Source organism: Neophocaena asiaeorientalis, unplaced genomic scaffold (assembly GCF_003031525.2).
Source record: "Neophocaena asiaeorientalis asiaeorientalis breed wild unplaced genomic scaffold, Neophocaena_asiaeorientalis_V1.1 scaffold415, whole genome shotgun sequence".
NCBI classification, from domain to species: Eukaryota; Metazoa; Chordata; class Mammalia; order Artiodactyla; family Phocoenidae; genus Neophocaena; species Neophocaena asiaeorientalis.
Window position 1 is genome coordinate 53,920 of NW_020174051.1, and position 23,608 is coordinate 77,527.

Consider the following 23,608-nt stretch of genomic DNA (forward strand, 5'->3'; position numbering starts at 1 on the left):
GGGCTTCTCATTGCGGTGGCTTCTCTTGTTGTGGAGCATGGGCTCTAGGCACGCGGGCTTTCAGTAGTTGTAGCATGCGGCCTCGGTAGTTGCGGCACGCGGTCCCTAGAGCACACGAGCTTCAGTAGTTGTGGCGCACAGGCTCAGTAGTTGTGGGTGGCTCGTGGGCTTAGTTGATCCGTGGCATGTGGGATCTTCCCGGACCAGGGTTTGAACCCATGTCCTCTGCATTGGCAGGCAGATTCTTAACCACTGCACCACCAGGGAAGTCCCTCATTTAATGCTTTTTGAAAAGCTAGAATATCGCCTATGTGCTAATGCTGTACTATATTCTTTGTGGGCTTGATATTTACAGACTTGGTAAGCAGAGCTTTTATAATTAAAATCTAAATGTGGAGATTAATTAGCTTTCTTCATTATGGTTTAGAAAATACAAAATATTGTGAGGATTGCCATAAATGTAGTCCCAGGCCTTTTCACACTGTTACCTTCAACTCTGCTGGGCATCTCCATGTGCTTACTCCACTTAGTTTCCTAAATTCAGTATGTCCAAAATGGAATTATCTCACTTTCTCTTGTGAAGGAGGCTACCAACTCTTAATAGTTCTGTTTAGATAAGTCTTTTTTCATTTACTGTTGTCCTTCTACTGCCATGTAAGTCTTTGCATAGATTTTTGCAGAAGTTTCAAGGGTTCTGCTGAGCTTAATAATGGTACCATTCATCACGATTGTGTGATTTTTCTTCATTAGGACTTAGCAGCCTAAGTTTGGTGAGAGTTAAAATCAGTTATCTTTAGAAATAAAGTAAAGAAATTAGTAATGGCGAGAGACTGGTTGCTAGGAGGGGTAGTGAAATAAATGAAGATAAAAGAGCTGGTGGTTAGAAGTGAAGGATTCAAGGAACTAGAGGTACTGGTGGTATCCAAGAACAAGGGCAGGAAGGTCACTGAGTGACAGTGTTGGCAGCATAGGAACTGTAGCGAGAGTGAGTATCTGAATTTATGATTTCTGGGTGGCAGTAAGGTCTAGGGTGTGGTGGTGGAAGTGGGTCCCTGAAGTGGGGTGGAGATCATTGTAGATGAGGAAATCGTGGATCTAAGAAGATAGGTTATTAGATAGGTGATCCACAGTGTTGCATTTGCCCAGAATAATGGCAGAATTTGGTAGAGAGATGAAAGCTGAGTCAGACTTTAATGAAGTGGGGGAGTGACAGAGAAGCAACAGTGAAAGTAAGGGTGATACAGTGGTAGAGCTTAATGACATATGCCTAAAAGGAGCAGGCATTTACACATGAATGTAGAGGAGTGATATTGTCTAAGTTGTTTTGTTGAAGGTATCTTTTTTAAAAAAGATCTGATCATGGTTCTCCTTGTGGCATGTAGCGTGGATGGACGGCACCCATTCCATCAACAGAGTCACAGAAGCTAAACATTACATTTTCAAAACTCGTTGCAGCTAGTGTTCTTCATGAGACCCTGTTCGGCCAAGCAAAGTTGCACTTGCCTAAAAGTTGGAGGCAGATATGAGCTATGAAGAAGTGGGAGCTGTGTAGGGAGGTTAGATTTTCTGCTGGTCTGAAGGCATCTTGATTCTTCTGGAGCAGCCATGGTGGAATTTCTGGTGTTTTCTCCCTAATGTCGTAGATATTGAACTGTCTTAGAGTAGCAGCAGTGGTGTTTCTGCTAGAAAAGTCCAGTCAGACGTTTGAGTGTTTTCCCTGGCTGTGTCCATCCTATCTCTGGGGCCTATTATAATAATGTAAAATATGTTGTGGTTTCATATAACAATATTATAAACAGTAAACTCTAGTTTCATAAAAAGCTATCTTAGTCTCTCTTCTGAGATGTTTAGTTACCAGAAGAAATTCTTATTATATAAAGGTAATTTTATAGGGCAACCTAAAAGCATTGACCCCAAGGACATTACATTACAGGGTATTCTGGAACTTAAGTTTAGATCAGGAACATAAAAAGTATTTCTGTTTTATTCTGGAGTTCAGAGATGTTTGTTTATTGAATTCATTAGAAAGGAATTAAAGGTATTTTTTCTTAAAACTCTGTGATGAATTATATTTTAGAGAAACTTAGGAAAGTGAAAAAAATTTTAAAGAATTGTTTTTTGTTTTTAAAGGAGACGAGATATCAGCTTCTTCAGTTGCGCCCAACACAACGTGCATCCTGGATTGGATATGCCATTGCATACCACTTACTGAAAGATTATGATATGGCACTAAAACTATTGGAAGAATTTAGACAAACTCAGCAAGTAAGAACTGCATTTTAACATTTTCTTCTACCTTCACAAACTAAAATAGTTAACTTCTATATTGCCTCCATCTGCAAGCATGAATTAGTCTTTCAGATCTATGGAAGAACTTGAAAAATTTTTGAAATAATTGGAAGAAGTTAAAACAAAGAATTCTTAATACAAAATAAATAATATAAAGATTTTTGTATACTATAATTTCAGCAATATTCAAATGAATAAAGAAAAGAATACATGAAAATGAAAATAGTTTTGTGACTGTGGGAATTGTTTCTCTAATATATGTTGCTTTATATTTTATATAAATACGTTAATACATACATTTTAATATGTATGTAAAGTAGAAAAATACAAAAAATATACTGTATATCACAAGAGAAATTAAAAAGATGTTAACATTTTGCCGTAATTGCTCCAGATTTAATTATTTTTTAAAGAAATGTTACAGAAACAGCTGAAGTCCTCCCACATCCCTCCCTAGAGGTAGCCACTATTCTGAAATTGGTATAGATCATTTCTCGTCATGTTTACATTATGTTTTAAGTCCATGAAAGTTACAAACTATTATTTTGTATATTTAAAATTTTACATGAATGACATGTAGTTTTTAAAATTCAACATTTCTTGAGATATATCTATGTTGATACATGTTGACTAGTTTATTCATTTTAAACTGCTGTTCGGTGTTCTGTTATATAAATAAGCTAAAGTTAATCTACTCTACTTTGTCTGTATTAAAAATTAGTGCTGCAGTGAATATTCTTGTCTGCTGTTTCATTAGCCACATTTGTGAGTTCCTCTTCAGTTTATACCTAAAACTGGAATTGCAGAGTTGTGGCTCTGTGTGTTTAGTTTTACTAATTTGAAGCACCTTTACCAATTTACATGCCCGCTAGCAAGGTTTTATGCTTATTTTTGCCTATATCCTTACTGACACTTGATGTCAGCTTTATGATTTTTTCCGTTCTTCTGGATGTGAAGAAGTTTTTCTCATTATTTTTCTTTTTTTAACTTTTATTTATTTATTTATTTTTTTGGCTACGCTGCACGGCTTGTGGGATCTTAGTTCCCGACCAGCGATTGAACCTGGGCCCTCAGCAGTGAAAGTTCCAAGTCCTAACCACTGGACCACCAGGGAATTCCCTCATTATTCTTTTAATTTGTGTTTCTTTGATTATTAGTGAGGGATATTGGAATAAGATATATTATCTGTACTTTTCTTTTGATGTCTGTGTCTGGCCTCATGGCATGAGTTGGGAAGTGTTCCCTCTTTTGAAAGAGTTTGTGACAGATGGTGTTAGTTCTTATGTAAATATTGGTCCATTTCATCTAGGTAATCTAATTTGTTGGCATACAACTTTTCATAATAGTCCCTTATAATCCTTTTTATTTTTGTAGGGTTTGTGGTAATGTCCCTCCTTTTATTCTCAATTTTAGTAGTCTTCTCTTTTTCTTTCTTGGTCATTCCAGCTAAAGGTTTGTCAATTTTGTAAATCTTGTCAAAGAACCAAATTGTAGTTTTGTTAAATTTCTCTGTGGGTGTGTTGGTGTATGTATGCTTTAGCACTCAGCCAGGCAGTTTACAACTCGACCTTAGCTTTCGCCTCAAGGTGAAAGGTCAGAGTCTCAAGGTCAGCAAGAGGTAAGAGTTTAGGGCTTTCTCAGGTCTTTCTTGAACATGTGTGTAACTCTGTATGTGTGTGTGACTTTTCAAAGCCCCTGTGGACATCACATTTCCCAGCTTTTACTTTAAGGTTTTTGTTTAGTCTGTTGTTTGTCCTGACTGTTAGCCGTCTTTCAGGCACTATAAAGGTAAAACACATGCCTGTAATCACTTTTAATAAGCACTTTTGGCCCTTCCCTTCCCCCCAAGGCTTTTTTGCTCTGGGCAAACTCTGAGGTAGGCTTGTACTTGGAGGCTTGCAGTGAACCAACAGGTCAGTTAATTACAGTTCTTTGGGAATGAGGCTTTGAAAGAGCTCCAGCTTTATTGTTCTTACTGGTGGCTGTCAAGCTGCTCTGGGAATACAAGCTTATTTTTCAAGGCTACTGTGTAGCTGGAGAGCACTGGACAGGATTAGGGCAAGTTAAAATGACACAAAACTCACTGGTCTTACCAAGATCTAGCTGTTTTCGTCAATAAATGCTCCCCAGGTGTGCTGTAAGCCTCTGGTTAATTTCCAGAGTTCTGAAAAAGGTGATTCTGACAGTTTTTGCCAGTTCTTTCCTCGCTCTTTTGGAGAGGTGAAATTTTGGAGTTCTTTCTTTACTCTGCCGGTTTTCCTGACATCATCCTCTTTGTATTTTCTTGATGAAAACTTTTTCTTTTGACACGTTACCCTAAAAGCAAGGTATTGTTTTTTGGAATGATAGCCAAACTAATTTTACCTGCTAGAGTGGTAAACTTTTTTTCACTTTTCATTTATCCAGTAATTCTCGTTACAGAGTACACATGGTAACAGTCCCCTATTCTACCTTTCTGTCCCTGCCTTGCTATCCAGAGTCTAGTTCAGAGAAGACATGGAAGAACACAGCCCGCCATATGTCTAAATAATGCACGTTCAACTTTTTTATATGTATTTTAGGCATTCTCTATGGTTTTTGCTACAATAGAGTAGTAAATAGTTCTTTTATGTCACCTCACCGTCTCTTCCCCATTCTCCTGATAATAGTTATATGAATATTTCTGGTTCTTTAAGTGTTTGTTACCTTTATAACATTAGGGAGTATACTTACACTTTTGTGTCTTAAGCCAGCAAATGGCAGGAATTCCTTGTTTCTCATGGCTGAATATTATTCTGTTGTATATATATATATCACATCTTTATCCATTCATTTGTTGATGGACACTTAGGTTGTTTCCATATCTTGACTATTATGAATAATGCTGCAGTGAATATCTCCGCCCCCGCCTTAGCATCCAGTTCTCTGGGGCTGTCTGCTTTCTTTGAAGAAGAGCTCCTGGCTCTTTGAGTGGGATGGATGCCTGGTTACAGGGTAATATTTTAAACAAGGATTTGGCTGCTGAGTTGATGGAAATGGGGCCAGGGTCAGCCTTTCAGTTAATCCCTTAATCTTGAGCCCCATTTCTCATTCCTGCACCCTCTGTTTACCTGTCATTTCAGAATCCTGACCCTGTTTGGTGATTTCCGGGGCAGATAGCCACCCTCCCTAAAGATTTCCTCTAAAAAAAAAAAAAAAAAAAAAAAAGATTTCCTCTGTGTAGCTACTCTAGGCTTTAGCTTCTGCTTTACTTCATCCCTTATTCTTCATTTGCTTACCGTTTCCCAGAAGTTTGTTGAAATCTCATATGTTCTATTTTCATAGGTTAATATATTTTTAAACCCTCTATTATTTTTACTCTCATAAGAGAGTGTGGTAAGTTCATCATGTTTACTTAGATTCTTAGCTTTTTACTGAGAACTAGAGAATTCTCTATTGAGACTAGTTCTTTGTCTTTATCCAGGAATCAAGTCCTTAACCATAGGAAGGTGTACTGTACCATATTCACTGGGGTTTGATAAACACGCTTTCATTTTAAATACAATCTTATTGCAATTTGATGGTTAAAATTAGGTGTGTGGAATTTTCTTATTTTTTGTAATAATAAGTATAATTAAGAGGTATACGAGGCTTTTTTGAGGTATAATACATGCCATAAAATTTACCCATTTTAGTTGTACATCTCGAAGATTTTTATTTTTGTAAATTTATAGTCATGTAGTCATTACCACAGTCCAGTTTTAGAATGTTTCGTCACCCCCCAAAAGTTCTTTTGTGCCCATTTGTCGGTTTCCACTCATCCCCAGCCAACCACTGATCTGCTTTTTGTCTCTATAGATTTGCCCTTTTTGGAAAATTCGAATAAAGGCATTCAAATGCAGTGTTTTCTCTCGAAATTCTTTTATTCATAATGCTTTTGAGATTCACCTGTGTTAGAGCATGTATTAGTGGTTCATTCCTTTTTAATGCTGAATACTGTTTCATTATATGGATACACTGTAGTCTATGGATAACACTTTGTTTATCCATTCATTAATTGATGGACATATATATTTTTAGTTTTAGTTGTTGTGAATAATGCTGCTATGAACATTTGTGCATACGTTTTTGTGTGGACATATGTTTTTATTTCTTTTGGGTAGATACCTAGGAATGAAATTACTTGGTTATATGGTAAGTATATATTTAGCTTCTTAATAAACTGCCCAGTTGTTTTCCTACGTGGCTGAACCATTTTACATTCCTACTAGCAATGTGTGAGAATTCCAGTTTCTACCCATCCCCACACCTGTTACTGTCAAATTTTTTGATGATAGCCATCTTAGTGGATATGTAGTAGTATCTGTTTTAGTTGTGTCTCTGCATTTTTCTAACAACTAATGCTATTGAGCATTTTATCATGTTCTTATTAGCCATTTATACTTCTTCTTTGATGAAATGTCTGTTCAACTCTTTTGCCCATTTTTTAGTTGGGTTATTTGTCTTACAGCTGAGTTGTAAGAGTTTCTTGAATATTCTCAATACAAGTTCCTTATCAGATAGATCATTTGCAAATATTTTCTCCTAGTCTGTAACTTGTATTTTTATGTTATTAATGGTGTCTTTTGAAGAGGAAAGTTTATAATTTTGTTGAAGTTCAATTTACCTGTTTTTTCTTTTATGCAAAGGGTCACAAAGATTTTCTCCTATTCCTCTAAGGTTTCTTTTATTGTTTTAGTGCTCACATTTAGGTCTGTGATCCGTTTTGATTTAATTTTTGTAAATGGTATGAAGTATGTGTCTGTTTTTGCATATGGATATTAAATTGTCCCACCATCATTTGTTGTAAAGACTAACCTGTCCCTGTTGAATTGTCTTGGCACATCTGTTGAAAATCAGTTGACCAGATTATAAGGGCTATTTCTGAACCTTGTATTCTGTTCCATTGATCTATATGTGTATCCTTATGCCAATACCAACCACACTGTCTTGATTACTGTAATTTTAAAGGATGTTTGAAATTTGAAGTACATGTCTTCCTACTTTTTCTTTTTAAGATTCTTTTGTCCATGCAGGGTTCCTTTTATTTCCATTTTAATTTTAGCATCAGCTTATCAGTTTCTAAAAGCTTGCTGAGAGTTTGATAGGGATTGCATTGAATTTTTAGATCAATTTGGGGAAAATAAATATAGAGTCAAAAAAAGATTGAGTATCCTTTGGTATATGGGTCTTGTTTCTTAAATTTATTCCTGAATGTTTTGTTCATTTTGATGCTATTGTGAAAATTATTTTACTTTCATTTTTGGGTTGTTCGTTCCTAGTATATAGAAGTATAATTGATTTTCATATATTGATCTTGTATTCTGTCACCTTGCTAAACTCCTTTATGGGTTCTAGTAGTTTTTTTGGGAAGATTCTTTAGGATTTTAATCATTGTTATACTTTCCTTTGGTAATAGGATTTGCTAACCTCTTCACTTTTCTGTAGGCAGAAGTCCCCACTCCTTTTTTTGTTTTAAAGAATATATTAATCTTCTTTGCTGTTAATCACTCTTCTATTTGTAACTGCTTGTGGGTTGCTTTTTAAAGTCTGTGTGAATGACTGTCCTGAGAAAGCAATTAAATTAAAGATGTGTAACTGCTTTATATTATTATATAAGTAAGATAATTTGGTTATTTTTTTCAGATTCCTCCCAACAAAATAGACTATGAATATAGTGAACTGATACTGTACCAGAATCAAGTGATGAGGGAGGCAGATCTATTTCAGGAATCTTTGGAACATATAGAAACTTATGAGAAACAGATATGTGATAAACTTTTGGTGGAAGAAATTAAAGGTAAGTTGAACTGCTTTTTCTTTTTTATTGGCCTCAGTTAAAGAAAAGAATAAAACCTATATACTTTATTATGTGTGAACACTTAAATGAGACTTACTATATATATCAGGCAAAGTTCTCAACACTTTATTATTAAGCCATTATTAATTAATGTAATGGTTTAATAATACAATTAATGTAATCTTCATAACAACCCTATGATGTAGTTGTTACATCCATTTTAGAGATCAGGAACTGAGGAACAGAGAGGTAAGTGACTTGCCCAGAGTCACACAGCTAAGTAATCTGGGTAGTGCTGGATTTGAGTGCAGGGATTTTGACTCCAGATTCCATTTTCTTAAGCAGTATGTTATACTGCCTTCATATTCAACCCCCTCCCCCAGTATTTATCTCCATATATAGTAAAATGAGAAGAGTAAATGACACTTGGGATCCTCATGAAAGCAAGATTCATTTATTTTCATTATGGGCTAATTAAGAAGACAGGATTCTGAGAAATAGTTTGTTAAGAATGTTTTTCAACAAAGTCAAACAAATTTCCTTTTTTATACATAGCTTTGCTCATCAATTACGCATTTCCTGAGCAACACCATATTAAATAGAATGTCCATCTAAATAAATAATTAGTTTAAAACTAAAATCTCATGTAGTTGCAGGACTTGTAAAGCTTAAAAATACTAGCTAAGGTTTATTTACTCTTCTGTGTTTCACAGTATGGTAACTGCTTAAACTGCTTACTTTCACTTAATTTTTAGCACCTCTAACATGGGTATTACTTATTGTCCCTTTTTATATTTGAAGAAACTAAGAGAGGTTAAGGACTTGCCCAAGTTGCCCAGCCTTTCAGGAGGTAGAGTTTAATTGCTAAAAATATCTTTCTGACTTCAGAGCCTTTACTTTTTTTTTTTTTTTAATTTAAATAGACTTTATTTTTTAGAGCAGTTCTAGGTTCACAGTAAAACTGAGTGGAAGGTACAAAGATTTCCTATATACCCTCTGTCCCTGCACATGCACAGTTCCTCCTACCTGCACCCCCCATCCCCCCAAGCCTGTAGTTTATATTTGGGCTCATTCTTGGTGTTGTATACCCTCTAGGTGTTAAAAAATGTATGATGACATTTTACATACTACCATTATAGTATCATACAGAGTAGTTTCATTGCCCTAAAAATCCTCTGCTCTGCCTGTTTCTCCTTGCCCCCAACCCTTGGCAACCAGTAATCCTTTTACTGTCTCCATAGTTGTGCCTTTTACAGAATGTATTAGAGGTGGAAGCATACAGTATGTAGCCTTTTCAGATTGGCTTCTTTCACTTAGCAATATGCATTTAAGGTTCTTTCATGTCTTTTCATGAGTCCTTTTAGCTGCTATCCTCTACTCTTGTGGAGGAATGGGGCACGATCATAGTTCTTTTTTTCTCCTTTTATTATTTTTTGAATTCAAGTATAGTTTAAGTTTAATGTACTGTTTACGGTTTTAACTAGTAAATGTTTATGTGTGTTCACTTTGTACCAAATAGTGTGCTGACCGTTTTAAGTACATTATTTCAGTTGATTATCATAAAAGCAGACTGATGTAGTTGATATTTTGCAGGAAATGGAAATTGGGAGTTTTGTAAGTTATTCAGTCACAGAGCTAGAAAGTGGTAAGACTGGTAGTTACACCTAGTTAGTCTTATTGTAGAGCTTGAGTAATATACAATATAATAAAATAAATAGTAAAATGATATATGTAATAAGCACTGTAATATGATGATGGTGAAAGCTGAAATAGTATGTATGACTGAAGACATTTCAAAGGGTTGTTTGAAACAGATTCTGTAGGGAATGGGAAAGCTTAGGGATAGAAAGTTGAGATATATTTTTTGAGATTCTCCCTTTTATCTTGATTAGGTGTGCTTTCCATTTTATCTGAGAAGATCGTTATTTATTTATTTTGGCTGCGCCGTGCAGCTTGCAGGATCTTAGTTCCCCCACAGGGGATTGAACCCGCGACCCCTGCAGTGGAAGTGTGGAGTCTTAACCACTGGACCGCCAGGGAAGTCCCTATCTGAGAAATTTAGATTCTCATTTCCCATACCCACTTGCAATTTGTATGGCTTAGTAAAAGAAATTGAGTCTTAGAGGTGACCCACATGTGAACATGGTTTGTATAGTTTCTTGCTGCGAAGTGGTATTTAGTGTTATTGTTTTGTGAGTTAAACTTCTCCAATTTTAGTGACCTGGAAAGGACAGTAAGAGAATTGAATGGAGAATTGTTTAACATAAGAATTGATTAGGAAAAGTACATTAAAAATCTTGCAGTAGGAAGGCAGGTGTATTTCATTAGAATTATTTACCAATCTATATCTAAGGTAACTTTAGTTACTTTAAAGGGTGTACAAAAATGGGCATAATGCAAAGATTTTTTACGAACAAGTTAATACCATATATACGGTGTGGGAGGGAGCCAAAAATGAATGTTAGTATAATAGAATGTGTAAGTGAAGGTTCATTTCTGAAGACAAGCTGTGAATTAATCTATGTTTAGTTATTTAAACTGCAACAAGCCCTAAAGGGAAGTACCGTACAGTTGTCTTTCATAAACATCTATTATACTAATAATGCTTAGTGAAATCTCTGGAATTAGAAAGGTATTTAATGTTTAAGCAAAATGAATGTGACATTTAAACTTAATTTTAGGGGAAATGCTGTTGAAATTGGGACGATTAAAAGAAGCGAGCGAAGTATTCAAAAACTTGATTGATCGGAATGCAGAAAATTGGTGTTACTATGAAGGCTTGGAAAAAGCTCTACAACTTAGTATGTAATGATTTTTCTCCTACCTTCTCTTAGCTAGTGTTTTTGTTTTAATTATTTATTTTTGGCTGCGTTGGGTCTTCGTTGCTGCGCGTGGGCTTTTTCTCTAGTTGCGGTGAGCAGGGCCTTCTCTTGTTGCGCCGCACGGACTCTAGGCATGCGGGCTTCAGTAATTGTGGCTCGTGGGCTCTGGAGTGCAGGCTCAGTAGTTGTGACGCACGGGCTTAGTAGCTCCGCGGCATGTGGGATCTTCCCGGACCAGAGATCGAACCCGTCTCCCCTGCATTGGCAGGTGGATTCTCAACCACTGTGCCACCAGGGAAGCCCTTAGCTAGTGTTTGAAGTATAGTAAAATATAAAGTTGTAAGAATATTTGAGGATGCATATTTTTAGTTTTAGCATTCATGTTTCCATTTAGGAAGATTACAGGTTAAACATGGGAGTGAAAATGAATTCAGATATTTATATTTAAGTGATAAATGCTTACAGATTATTTTAGGTTTCTTGATCCATTAAAATGTTAACCAATTTACACTAACTAGAGTGGTGGGGAGGAAAATGGGCATTCCCTTTCTGGGAAATGTCATAATTATTTAGTTTTTAAAGAATTAGAGGACTGTTACTCTCAATCTCTAAGAATAAGAATTGGGCCAAAGAAATGCTGCTGAGAGTACGTTGTATATAGCATCAGCATAAAAACTATTCTTTTACTTTCAAACTAGGCTAATTTGTGTAGAATAAATTGTATACATCTTCTTTTGAAATTTGATAACCATGACCCTTTTCAGAAATCTAGAATATTATTCTAAATTTTCCCTAATATTCTCATAATTAAATATCTTTAATATTGCTAAAATCATATTTAGTCATGGGTAAGTATATGGCTGAAATAATTATGAAACTTATATGAAATAATTATGAGACTCGAAGGTGTTGAAACAGCAGAATTTTTAAATTTAAGAAGTATGGTAAGTAGCTAGCTACCCATATTCATTTATAGTAGGAAGAGCTATGAGAAAAATTTATTTGTTGTATCTTAATTACTTGTATACATGAATCCAGGTTTTCTGTGTGTATTTAAAATTTTATATCACAAATTATTAAAAAAAGTTCCTTAAATAATTGTTTTTAAGAAAATAATGAAAATTAAAATATTGATTAGATCAATAGTCTGTCTTTAAAAAAACAAAACAGGACAAAAGTCATGTGTCTGAAAGTTGGAAATGTGAGATAACTGATTTTTCTTTAAACTACCAGTTACTGGCATGTTAATCACTTAACTGCTTTAGTAAAATGAATGTAATATGTTCCATATATCAGGATCCATGCTTACTATAAAATATATTGATTATAAAACTATTTTTTTAGGTTCCTTAGGACCTTTTCTCCCCCATGGTAGGTTCTGGAGCTCCAACTTGTGACTTCAAATAGGGCATTGAAATGGTTTGGTTTTTGTCTTAATGTAACTACATTTATAAGACTTGTTTTATCTGGGTTAGTGGGAAAATGTTTTTTATACTCATAGTTCGTCTCATTCTCTAAGATTAGGTATAAATATGAGAACTGCTTTTTAAAAATATGCAATAGGCTTCTTGTAAATTTTAGTATAAGGGTCCTTAATATTTCATGAAGTCTCCAAATCATTAACAGAACGTGAAAATAATTTTTCACATATCCCAGTTTTTAAAATTCAACCACATTGGAGCTCCAAAATGTATTACTGGGGGAAGGAAGGAGTCTAAACAAAATCGGACTTTACTTTTTAAAGTGCTGTGTTAATAATCTTGATACTGAACACTACATTTACGGTGGCTTGATTGCTAGCACCAAGGGTTATTTTTATAATACTTATATTTCTGTGGTCCGAATTAAAATCCACCTAGAACCTTATAGTTTAAAAATGGGTTTGCTTTTTCTTAAAAATTCTGTTGTAAGTTATCTTATTGCTTATGTAAAATAATGCATGTAATCTCTCTTTGTAAATTATGCTGGATATTATTTTAGAATAATAAACTAGAGCCAGATCCGATTCTGCCGATTGTTAATGTAGGTTACATATAGATCCTGTATTTAGTACTATAAAATTAGGTTGGTCTTGACAGGGAAGATACAACTTTCTGTTAGAAGTATATTTTATATCATAATATTTGGGAGAAGTAATTGACACTTTAAAAGTCTGTTCTAATGGGGTTCTTTTTTTTTGGTACCTGGACAGGGACATGAACTAATGGAGGTCTTTGTAATAGAGTTTCATTGAAGATTTTAAGTGTCAAACCTCCTTAGAAACTGAGTTCATCTTTTAAAATATTGCATTCATGACCCTAAAACTGTTGCTTTTTTGAGCCTATCTATAGGCATTATAGACTTTTGTTGGGTTTATGTGGGTTATATTGGGTTAGAGGATTTATGTAAGATATGTTATAAAGGAACATTTTCTTTTTCATGGGTTGTGCATGCAGGAATATCAGAGAAGTGCAGTGTATCTTGAGTCTGTCTTGTGTGTATATGATTTGAGTGGTGAAATTTTGGTTTTCTCTGGACTTTGGGTTTAAAATGGTGATTTAATGATTATTTCGTTGCCACAGAGTTTTTAATGTCATTCTTACAAAAATTGAGAGCAGCTTTAATATTGATAATGTGATTTTTAATTTATGACATAATTTTTAAAGTTTATTAGCATTTTATCATAGATAAAAGTTTTGATGCTTTGAATCTGACGCATATTTACTGATAATAGGCACTTTAGAAGAGAGGCTTCAAATTTATGAAGAAATTAGTAAGCAGCACCCCAGAGCAATTTCACCTAGAAGATTACCTTTGAATCTTGTCCCAGGTAATATTAGGATATCTTTTGTAACACTAATAATTACTTGTTGAAATTACTCAACACCATTCACATTTTAAAAGCTTGTTTCTGGAATAGAGTTTACATCTACACCAGTCTTGGGGGTGGGAGTGATCAGTTATTTATTTGTTATGCATATGTTGTTTAAATAATTGTGTTATTTTCTTTTTATCAAAAGATTAATGGAAATTAAAAGCTTTTTATTTGACTGACTTTAAAAATACATGAAATACCTCTTAGAAGTGTACTGGGTTAGACAGTAGATACAAATTTATTTAAAAATAAATAAATAGTGCCTTTCATTTATGTAAATGATGAATAGTATTCTGATCCTCCCTGTTTTGTTTCAGCTTTGTGAAGTAGGCAGATTCCCTAATGTTTTCCAGGGAACATTAAGTCCCAGTGGATGTTAGTAGGCTTGGTGGGGAGGATGCCTGTGTACTGAGATGTTCTTCATTCAAATGAGTTTGGGAAACTTTTGGTTAAACACAACAATCAGGCTTCTGCAGGACTTCCTAGAACTTTCAGTATATGAGTTGTGAGTTTCCAAGGTGGGATGTACTGTGCAGAGGGGAGCATTTCCCTAGTAAAAGCGTTTTCTGGAAGATGCTTGAGCTCACATTTCTGTATCTCCTTTTTTAAAAAAATAGCAGCCTGTTGAAATATAACTCACATACCATAAAATGCACTTTTTAAAGTGTGCAACTCTTTTAATGTGCTCAGGGAGTTGCACAACCATCATCACTCCCTGGTTTCAGGAAATTTTTGTCACTCCAAAAAGAAAACTCATGTCCATTAGCAGTCACTCCCAGCCCCCAACCCCTGCACCAGGCAACCACTAACCTAACTTTCTGTACCTGTGGACTTGCTGGTTTTGGACATTTTGTATGATTGGAATCATACCATAGGTGGCCTTTTGTGTATAAGGTAGGAAGTATGTTCTTACTGAAAGATAACCTGGAGCCAGTTTTTGAATGTAAAGTGTGATTTGGGTAAAAGTGGGATCATTCTGGACCCTCTAGGACATTGTCTTTGAAATGCTAAAAGGATCTTTTTACAAGCTAGGCCTCAGTTGAGGGGTCTTGACGGCTTGGGCTTCAAGGTCAGCGTCATTTGAGGTTCTAACATACATGTATTTACAAAGCTCTGGGGACCATATATAAAATTGTGCAACTACTTAATTGTACCTGTGCAACAGCTGAATACTTCATGAAGCGTTTTCGCGTGTTTAGAAATATTTTTATGTGTAATAAGAAAGGTATCTTAGCATTATCAAAGGCAGTAAGATCTTTCTCGAGAAACATGATGGAACTTGAGAATGCAAGTTTTGAAAAAGGCTTACTGGTTTTTAGATAAAAATGTTTATTACCTACAGATTAGTGAACAGCCAAAGTCCTGGGGAGATTCTCCAACAGCCTGAAATACTAAGTGCTGTGAAAACAGTACTTTTCAAAATAACCAGTTTAATTCGTCGTGATCTATTAGTCTTCACTGGCCAAGGAGGGAGAAAGAGGGAAGGAGATAATCCAGAGTATTAAATGAGAATGCTAATCACATTTTGCTCCTATTTTATTTTTGTTTCATTGGATTGTTTTTATTTTTTATTGAGATATAGTTGACATACAGTGTGTAAGTTTAAGGTGTATGATGTATTGATTGATACTTTTATATATTCCAATATTATCATCACTGTAGTGTTAGCTAACACCTCCATTAGGTCACATGATTGTCATTTCTTTTTTGTAGTGAAAACATGCACCATTATTTAGAGTAAATTCCCAGGTTATCAGATACAGTCTGATCTTGCTATTTATGTTCATTATTTTAGCGGTGGTTTTTGGGCTGTCAGTTTTTATGTGAATCTGTACTACATCTAGTGAAGAATTAGCATAGCATCTCTGTAGTCAGATAACTTGTTTTACAAGCTGCAGTGCTAAACAGGCACATAATGATTTTTTTTTAATTTTAGAATTTTATTTTTTTATACAGCAGGTTCTTATCAGTTATGCATTTTATACATATTAGTGTATATATGTCAATCCCAACCTCCCAGTTCATCCCACCACCACCAGCCCTTCCCCACGTTCCCCCTTTGGTGTCCATATGTTTGTTCTCTACATCTGTGTCTCTATTTCTGCCCTGCAAACCGGTTCATCTGTACCATTTTTCTAGGTTCCACATATATGCATTAATATATGATATCTGTTTTTCTCTTTCTGACTTACTTCACTCTGTAGGACAGTCTCTAGATCCATCCATGTCTCTACAAATGACCCAGTTTCGTTCCTTTTTATGGCTGAGTCAGGCACATAATGATTGATAGCTTTTCTTTCCCCCTAAAGGAAAGACTATGGGGGTACTAAAGAATTATTTTAAAATAGTTAGGAAGAAGGGAGGTTATTTATTTTTGTGAACCAGTTTTTCTTATATGTAAAGAAAAAAATGATGAGATGGGTAAATAGTAAGTAATTTTGGGTTATATGTGTGACTGAGCCGTTGAGTAGCTGTGTAGGCTTCTGGTTTAGACAGTGTGTTCATACAGTTCTGAATAAAAGGGTGCAAAACAGGTTTTAACTGAAAAGTCTTTTCTGTGTCTCTGTCCTCTGGCCACCAAGTTTACTTCCCCAGAGACAGCCATTGTTACTAGTAGATGGTTTAACTCTTCCAGAAATACATTGTGCATATACAAGCAAAAGTATGTGTTTGAGGGTTTATGTATAGTTTTCCTTTTTCCTCCCCCTTTTGTACAAAAGTGACATAGATTGTTCTGCACCTTGCTTTCCTTTTCACTTAACTCTGTATCTGGAATTCAGTCCTATATTGGTATGTAAGACCTTCCTCATTCTTTATCATAGCTAGCTGCACAGTTGAAATAAAAGTTTAATGGGAGAAGAGGCTTGTAATATAGTGGATACTTGAGAGCTGAGTACATTGTCTTTAAAGTAGAATTGCCAGTATGATCTAAATAGATTGAGAAAGTTGAAGAGGAGTTCAGAGTAGCCTCTGACATGAAGATAAAATGCATGTTTTCTCAGTAGATGATGATAGCAAATGTGGAAAACATTCTTAACTATAGAAATACAATAGCTATCAGATGTCAAGGTGTAAATAATAGACATTTATTGAGTGGTTACTGTGTGCTTATGCTGTTTACTTTTCATCTTGTGTGAGTCATGAAAGAGTACTCTTGAGGCTGGTGGTGTTACCGTCATCTTACAGTGGAGAAATTGAGGTTTTTAGCGGACAGTGTCACACGAAGTAAGCAACAACATCGCTGACTGCCTGCCACAATACTGTTAACCTTTGCTTTATATCAGAGAAAGTGCTAGAAAGATTTGATCTCTGAAACTTTTTGATTTTTAAGGAAGTAATGATGTATATTTAACCCAGAGTGAAATTTTGTGCAGTCCTGATAATCTGTGATTTTCAAAAGATTATATACAAAGTATACCGAAGGAACACAAAATACCACTCTGGGTTGAATATACATGATTACTTCCTTAAAATTCAAAAGTAGTTTTAGAGATCAAATATTTCCAGCACTTCCTCTGTTATAAAGATTAGAGATCATCTGAAAACAGTCTTCGTAGTAAGTTGAGGTAACAAATGTTGATCCTGTTTTTATATTAGATAAAATTTTCACTCAATAAAATTTAAATTTCTCCTCTTAATATTTATATCTGTAATATGTTGCGTATGCATGTTTTGTTCAGTAGTGTCAGTCACAACAAATAAAAATAACCACTTGAGTTGTTGAGTATTTTGGTAAAATGTGATTCATAAAGAAACCTTAAGAAAGGTCATTTCAGTAGTCTTACTTTAGCTTAAAACATTCATGACATATATGTATCTTTTTTTTTTTCTTTTGAGTGGGCAAATCCATGTCCTTACATAGTAACCCTTATTGTCAAAAAGTTAGAGCTTTTGTATTTAAAATTAATTCTTTTCAATTTTTTCTGCTTTTAAAAAGTGACACTGAAGCTTTTTGGTAAGGGCTTAGCAATAATAGGAGATTTATTTACTTGACGTTACAAATAGGGTATTTATTTAATTCTAATATTAGCATGCCTCAGGGCTCTGTCTGATGTCTTATGGATGTTATTTTACTTACTGTCTATCTCACCCACTAGAATGTTAATTTCCATGAGGGCAGAGTTTTAAAAAATTTTTTTGTTTTAATCACGGCTATACCCTGGATACCTGGAACAATGCCTGGCACATAGTAGGTGCTTGATAGATGATTGTGGAATGAATGACTGTTGAAATAAATCACTAGTTGATTCGGAAAACATTTGTAAATACCGTGTTAGTGTTTAAAAAGATATTTTGACTGCTACTTAAATATAGTGCTGGTTACAGTAGAATCCTTATATAGTTTGCAGAGTGCTTTCTGAGATGTAGGATTGAGATAGTAGCATCGAGCCTCTGCTGGTCAGTGAGATTAGGAAAGGTACTTCCTATGGGGACTGTATTCAGAAAGATAGTAGGTTACTTTTCCTCAAAGCTGCACAGTCATTTTGTTTACCTATCTTTTGAAGTGTTCCTTGAAGATATTTTGAATCTGCATCTAGGGAAAATACACTTGCCAACCGAACCGAGATACTTGGTGTTATGCTTTTTGGCGGTAACAAATAATGCTGACTTTTTGGGTTTAAACATTGGATAGGGGAATCATTGTTTCTGAAGGAGTTTTATTTTTATTTATGAAATAATTTTGCGAACTGTTTGCATCAGTCGAAGTATAACAAAGTACACTTTTGTTTCTAGGTGAAAAATTTAGAGAACTAATGGATAAGTTCCTGAGGGTTAACTTCAGTAAAGGCTGCCCACCCTTGTTTACTACTTTGAAATCTTTATATTACAATACAGAAAAGGTAAAATTTGGTCTTTATTCAATTTGCTGTAGTCTTTTTTACTAACTTAATTATTACAGAAAGATTTCCATGTAAATAATATGCTATGACTCCATCATTTTCTCTATTCTTACAATAGTGTGCATCTTAGTCTAATAATAGATGAACCGAAATTGTATGCATGTACTATAAGTAGTATCAAAGGAAATGTCAATCTGAAGCTTACCGAGTAAAGGGTTTATAAAAGCACTAAAATAAAGGTTGTTGTTTTTAATGGGTATACTTTTGTAGTGGGATTTTAAGTTTGACCTATTGTCACCAGAGGTCTATATTTAACTATTTGATGATTATCTATTATTTTATGGTATGACTGTGGATTTTTAAATTCGTTATGCTTGCCTTAAAAGTTAGAGCTTCGGGCTTCCCTGGTGGCGCAGTGGTTGAGAGTCCACCTGCCGATGCAGGGGACACAGGTTCGTGCCCCGGTCCGGGAAGATCCCACATGCCACGGAGCGGCTGGGCCCGTGAGCCATGGCCGCAGAGCTTGAGCGTCCGGAGCCTGTGCTCCGCAACGGGAGAGGCCACAACAGTGAGAGGCCCGCGTACCACACAAAAAAAAAAATAAATAAAATAAAGTTAGAGCATGGAAAATTGTTACTGCAACAGTAACATGTCATTTGGCACTGTTAGTTTTAACTAATAGGCTACATTTTAATGTAGTTTTAGCTAGTTTTCAAATGAAGAGAATCACTTTCTGCTTTTTAAAATTAGGAAATAGACTTGGTTTTATATTAGATAATTAGAAAATTAAAAGTTAATAGAAAATAATTATACTTCTATTTCCAAGCATTGCTTCTTATTTCTTAAGGTCTAAAATCTTGTGTTCATTTCTGTAATCAGTTTTTGAAAGTTACTAGTGGATAAGGAAAAGATGTTATTAAAAATGCTAAAATATTTTTAGTTAAACCTATATCACTTTATTTAGTTTTGACCCATAATTATTTGTAAATTAGTAATAATTGTGAATAATAAAATATTGAAAAAAGTCAGTGTTAGGTATAACTGACTGACACTTTCTTCCTTTGGCAGCAGGTTTCATAAACTAAAAGGGAAAACTGATAATGTCTAGAGGGGAGTGGCTGAGGATGGCTAACAGAACTTCTGTACTCTGTTCCTACCATTGGTGCACCCAGTCTCCATGCCAATTGGGCAGATCCCCACTTCGGGAAAGAGACCTATATAGTACCCGAATAGTAAAAAGTGTCATTTACATTAAAACAAACAAACAAAACTTAACAATTATTTAATGTCTGTAGTATGCTTTATTTGATTGCAATGGTACTGTTATCAATTTTTTTCTGCAGTTGATTTTTTTCTATTGATTTTCTTTTGATAGTGATTGATTCATATGAAAACATGTAGCAGTGCCTACCAGTAATTTTTGTAGGTTATTTAAATTAGCATTTGCCAAAATTCTTCTCTTACTCATTTAGGCAAGGGTGACAGAGAAGAAAGATGAGATAAAATGTCGGAAATAATAAAGAACATGTATGTGAATGAGAATAGAGTAGTGCTTTTGTAACACTGTCTTACAGCAAGTACTGAAGACAGAATTTGTTCCTTACAGAATTCCTTACAGAACTTGTTCCTCTTAAGCTCTCACTGGGCTTTCACTGGCTTTCTCAGTTTTCATAAGAGGCATAGACTTAAAAAAAAAAAAATCTCTCCAATATTGATCCAAAATTACCATCTTAAAGGTGTTAAGCACTTGTTGGTATTTTATTTTATAAAGCTTGTAAATTGCATTTTTAAAGAAGGCAGTGAGAATACATTCATCTATATGTGAACCTTTGACATCTCTTTAGTGTTAATCTTTGAGCACGCAACAGGAATGTTTACCATGTGTTTTTGAGAATTGAATTAAGCTGCAGAAAATTGAGTTTAAGTTGTCAGAACTTAGTATAGTGAGAAAAAATGTACAAGTATGGGAAATCCTTCTCAAATCATTTTGGTCACATACTTGTGATTACTCTAGAGGGCGTTTTAAAATTTGCATATTTCTAATCAGCAGTGAGTCCTGTTTTTAGCTAAGGGCTGCATTTTAACTCTCGAAGGATTTCAAAGAGGTTAAGGCTGATAAACAATTATAGTTTTGTAAGCTTCCAAGTCTTAAAAAATAATCCATGTCAGGTACCATGAAAATAAAATTATCTTTTGAAGTTAGCTTAGGATATAGTACAAGTGTCAAAAAGTATTTTAAAAATGTCTCCAGCATTTTAAGTTGTGAATTTTGACCATAAATATTTTGGGTTTTTCCCCCCAGCAATTTCACAATCACTTAATGTGTTATTGTGTAGTCTTCAATATCTTCTTTTTAATGACAGCATAGTCTTTTATCAAAATCATACCTCCAACTGAACTTTGATTTTCAAAGTTTTTGCAGTTAAAAAAGTATATCTTTGTATACATAGCTTTACTTAGGATTTTTGTCTCATAAATTCTCAGAATAAATTAATGGGTAAAAGGTAAGAACATTTTGTTATTCTTGTAAACATCAATTTGTATTGCCATTACCAAAGTGTGTGAAAGGTTCACTGTGCCCTCACCAGCATTAGACAGTGTTAAATATTTTCTTTTCTTATGTTTGCTTTTCTAATGAGATTTTATTTTAAAACATAAAGAAGCTAAATTTTAATGTAACCAGATTTGCTGATCTTTATTTCTATTGTGGAAGTTCACCTATTGTTTCACAGGCAGTTTGGAAAGTCCGCTTCCTCTTGAGCAGTGCTTCTCAAGGTGGGGCGGGGGAGGGAATTTTGTCTCCCAGGGGACATTCTGCAATGTCTGGAGGTGTTTTGGTTGTCAGCCTGGTGGGTGTGCTACTGATACCTAATGTGGGTGGAGCCCAGGGACACTGCTGAACACTCTTCAGTGCACAGGACAGCCCCCCACAGCAAAGAACTGCGTCACCAACATGTTGGGCTGTGTAATTCTAGGGGCTGTCCTGTGCATCACAGGATATTTGGCAGTGTCCTTGGCCTCTACCACTTAGCGTCAGCAGCTTACCCCCAGTATCTTTGTTGTTTTCTTAATAGCTTTATTGAGATGCAGTTCACATACAATAAAATTGACCTATTTGAAGTTTACAAATTCACTGATTTTTCGTATATTCAGAGTTTTGCAACCATCACCACAGTAATTTTAGAAAATTTTCATCACCCGAAAAAGAAACCCCATTCATATCTGCCCGCTGCACTCCCCCAATCAGGCAGCCACTAGTCTACTTTCTGTTTATGGATTTGCCTATTCTGGGTATTTCATACAAACAGAATCAAACAATATGTGGCCTTTTTTTCTCTAGCTTCTTATACTTAGCATAAATATTTTGACCTACGTGGTAGCATGAGTACTGCATCGCCTTTTATGTCCAAATGTCCAGTTGTATGGCTATACTACATTTTATCTATCAGTTGATGGACATTTTGGTTGTTTGTACCTTTCGGTATGAATAATGCTGTGAACATTTGTGTACAAGTTTTTGCATGTACATGTTTTCATTTCTCTTGGGTGCATATACCCGGGAGTGGAATTGCTAGGTCAAATGGTAACTCCATGTTTAAACTTTTCAAAAACTTGTCAAGACTCTTTTCCAAAGTACCTTCACCATTTTACATTCCCACAAGTAGTGTATAAGGATTCTGATTTCTATACACCCTCACCAACAATCCACTTGTTATTATATGATATTTGATTATGGCCATCCTAGAGGGTGTGAAGTGGTCTATCTCCTTGTGGTTTTCGTTTGCATTTCCTTGATGACTGATCATTTTGAGCATTATTTCAAGGGCTTGTTGGCCATTTGTATATCTTCCCTGGAGAAACGTCAGTTCAGGTTCTTCTCCCAGTTTTTAATTGGGTTATTTGTCTCTTCATTATTAGTTGTAAGTTTTAAAATATATTCTAGGTACAAGTTTCTTATCAGATGTATGATTTGAAAATATTTTCTACCATTCTGTGGATTGTCTTTTCACTTTCTTAAAAGTGTCTTGATGAAGCCCATTTTATCTATTTTCCCTTGTGTTGCTTGTGCTTTTGTGTTGTATATAAGAAACCTATTTCCAAATTCGGGGTCATGAAGATTTACACGTGTTTACTTCTAAGAGTTTTATACTTTTGGTTCTTACATTAAAGTCTTTGATTCATTTTGCGTTCGTTTTTGTATATGGTGTGAGGTGGGAGCCCAGCTTCATTCTTTTGCATGTGTTTGCCCAGTTTCCCAGCACCATTTGTTTTTTTTTTCCATTGAAAGTCTTGATATCCTTGTTGAAAGTAAATGGATCATAAATGTGAGGGTTCACTTCTGGACTCTCATTTCTGTTCCATTGATCTGTATGTCTGTCCTGAGGCTAGTATCACGCTGTCTTGATTACTGTAGCTTTGGGGTAAATTTTGAAATTAGGAAGTGTGAATCTTCCTAGTTTTTTTTTTTAATATTCTTTTGGCCATTAAAGATTTATTTTATTTCCATATGAATTTTACGATCAAGTTTTCAGCTTCTACAAAGAAGCCAGCTGGGATTTTATAGGGATTGCATTGAATCTGTAGATCGCTTTGGGAAGTATTTCCATCTTAACACTATTGAGTCTTTCAGTCTATGAACATTGGAAATTTTCCATTTATTTAGATTGTCTTTAATTTCTTTCAACAATTTTTTGTAGTTTTCAGTTTATAAGTCTTATACATCTTTTGTTAGATTTATTCCTAAGTATTTTATTTTTTTATGCTATGCTAGATGGAAGTATTTTCTCTTTTTTTATTATATAGTTTTAGATGTACATCCTGAAACTTATATAGGGCCAATTATAATTTGACATCGGTGTACACTATAAGTTGTTCACCACTACAAGCCTAGTTACCATTCATCACCATACAGTTGACCCCCCCACCCCACCTTCATCCATTTCACACCCACCGCCTATACCTAGCCTTCCCCTCTGGTAACCACTAATCTGTTTTCTGTGTCTGA

The 23,608-nt window shown here is 34.9% G+C and overlaps 1 protein-coding gene across 9 annotated transcripts in view; it reads left to right on the forward strand.

The window, feature by feature from the left end:
• NAA16 (N-alpha-acetyltransferase 16, NatA auxiliary subunit) overlaps positions 1–23,608 on the forward strand; it is a 70,037-nt gene that overhangs the window by 8,202 nt on the left and 38,227 nt on the right. For 8 of the 9 annotated variants that reach the window (XR_003004416.1, XM_024754202.1, XM_024754198.1 and 5 more), the window contains 5 exons: positions 2,131–2,265; positions 7,933–8,086; positions 10,768–10,887; positions 13,622–13,717; positions 18,497–18,603. Coding sequence is in view for 8 of the 9 variants with exons in the window: in XM_024754202.1 (XP_024609970.1) it covers positions 2,131–2,265; positions 7,933–8,086; positions 10,768–10,887; positions 13,622–13,717; positions 18,497–18,603 (612 nt within the window). In the remaining variant the exon portion in view is untranslated. The remainder of the gene's footprint in view (positions 1–2,130; positions 2,266–7,932; positions 8,087–10,767; positions 10,888–13,621; positions 13,718–18,496; positions 18,604–23,608) is intronic. The other variant, XM_024754203.1, reaches the window with a different exon arrangement.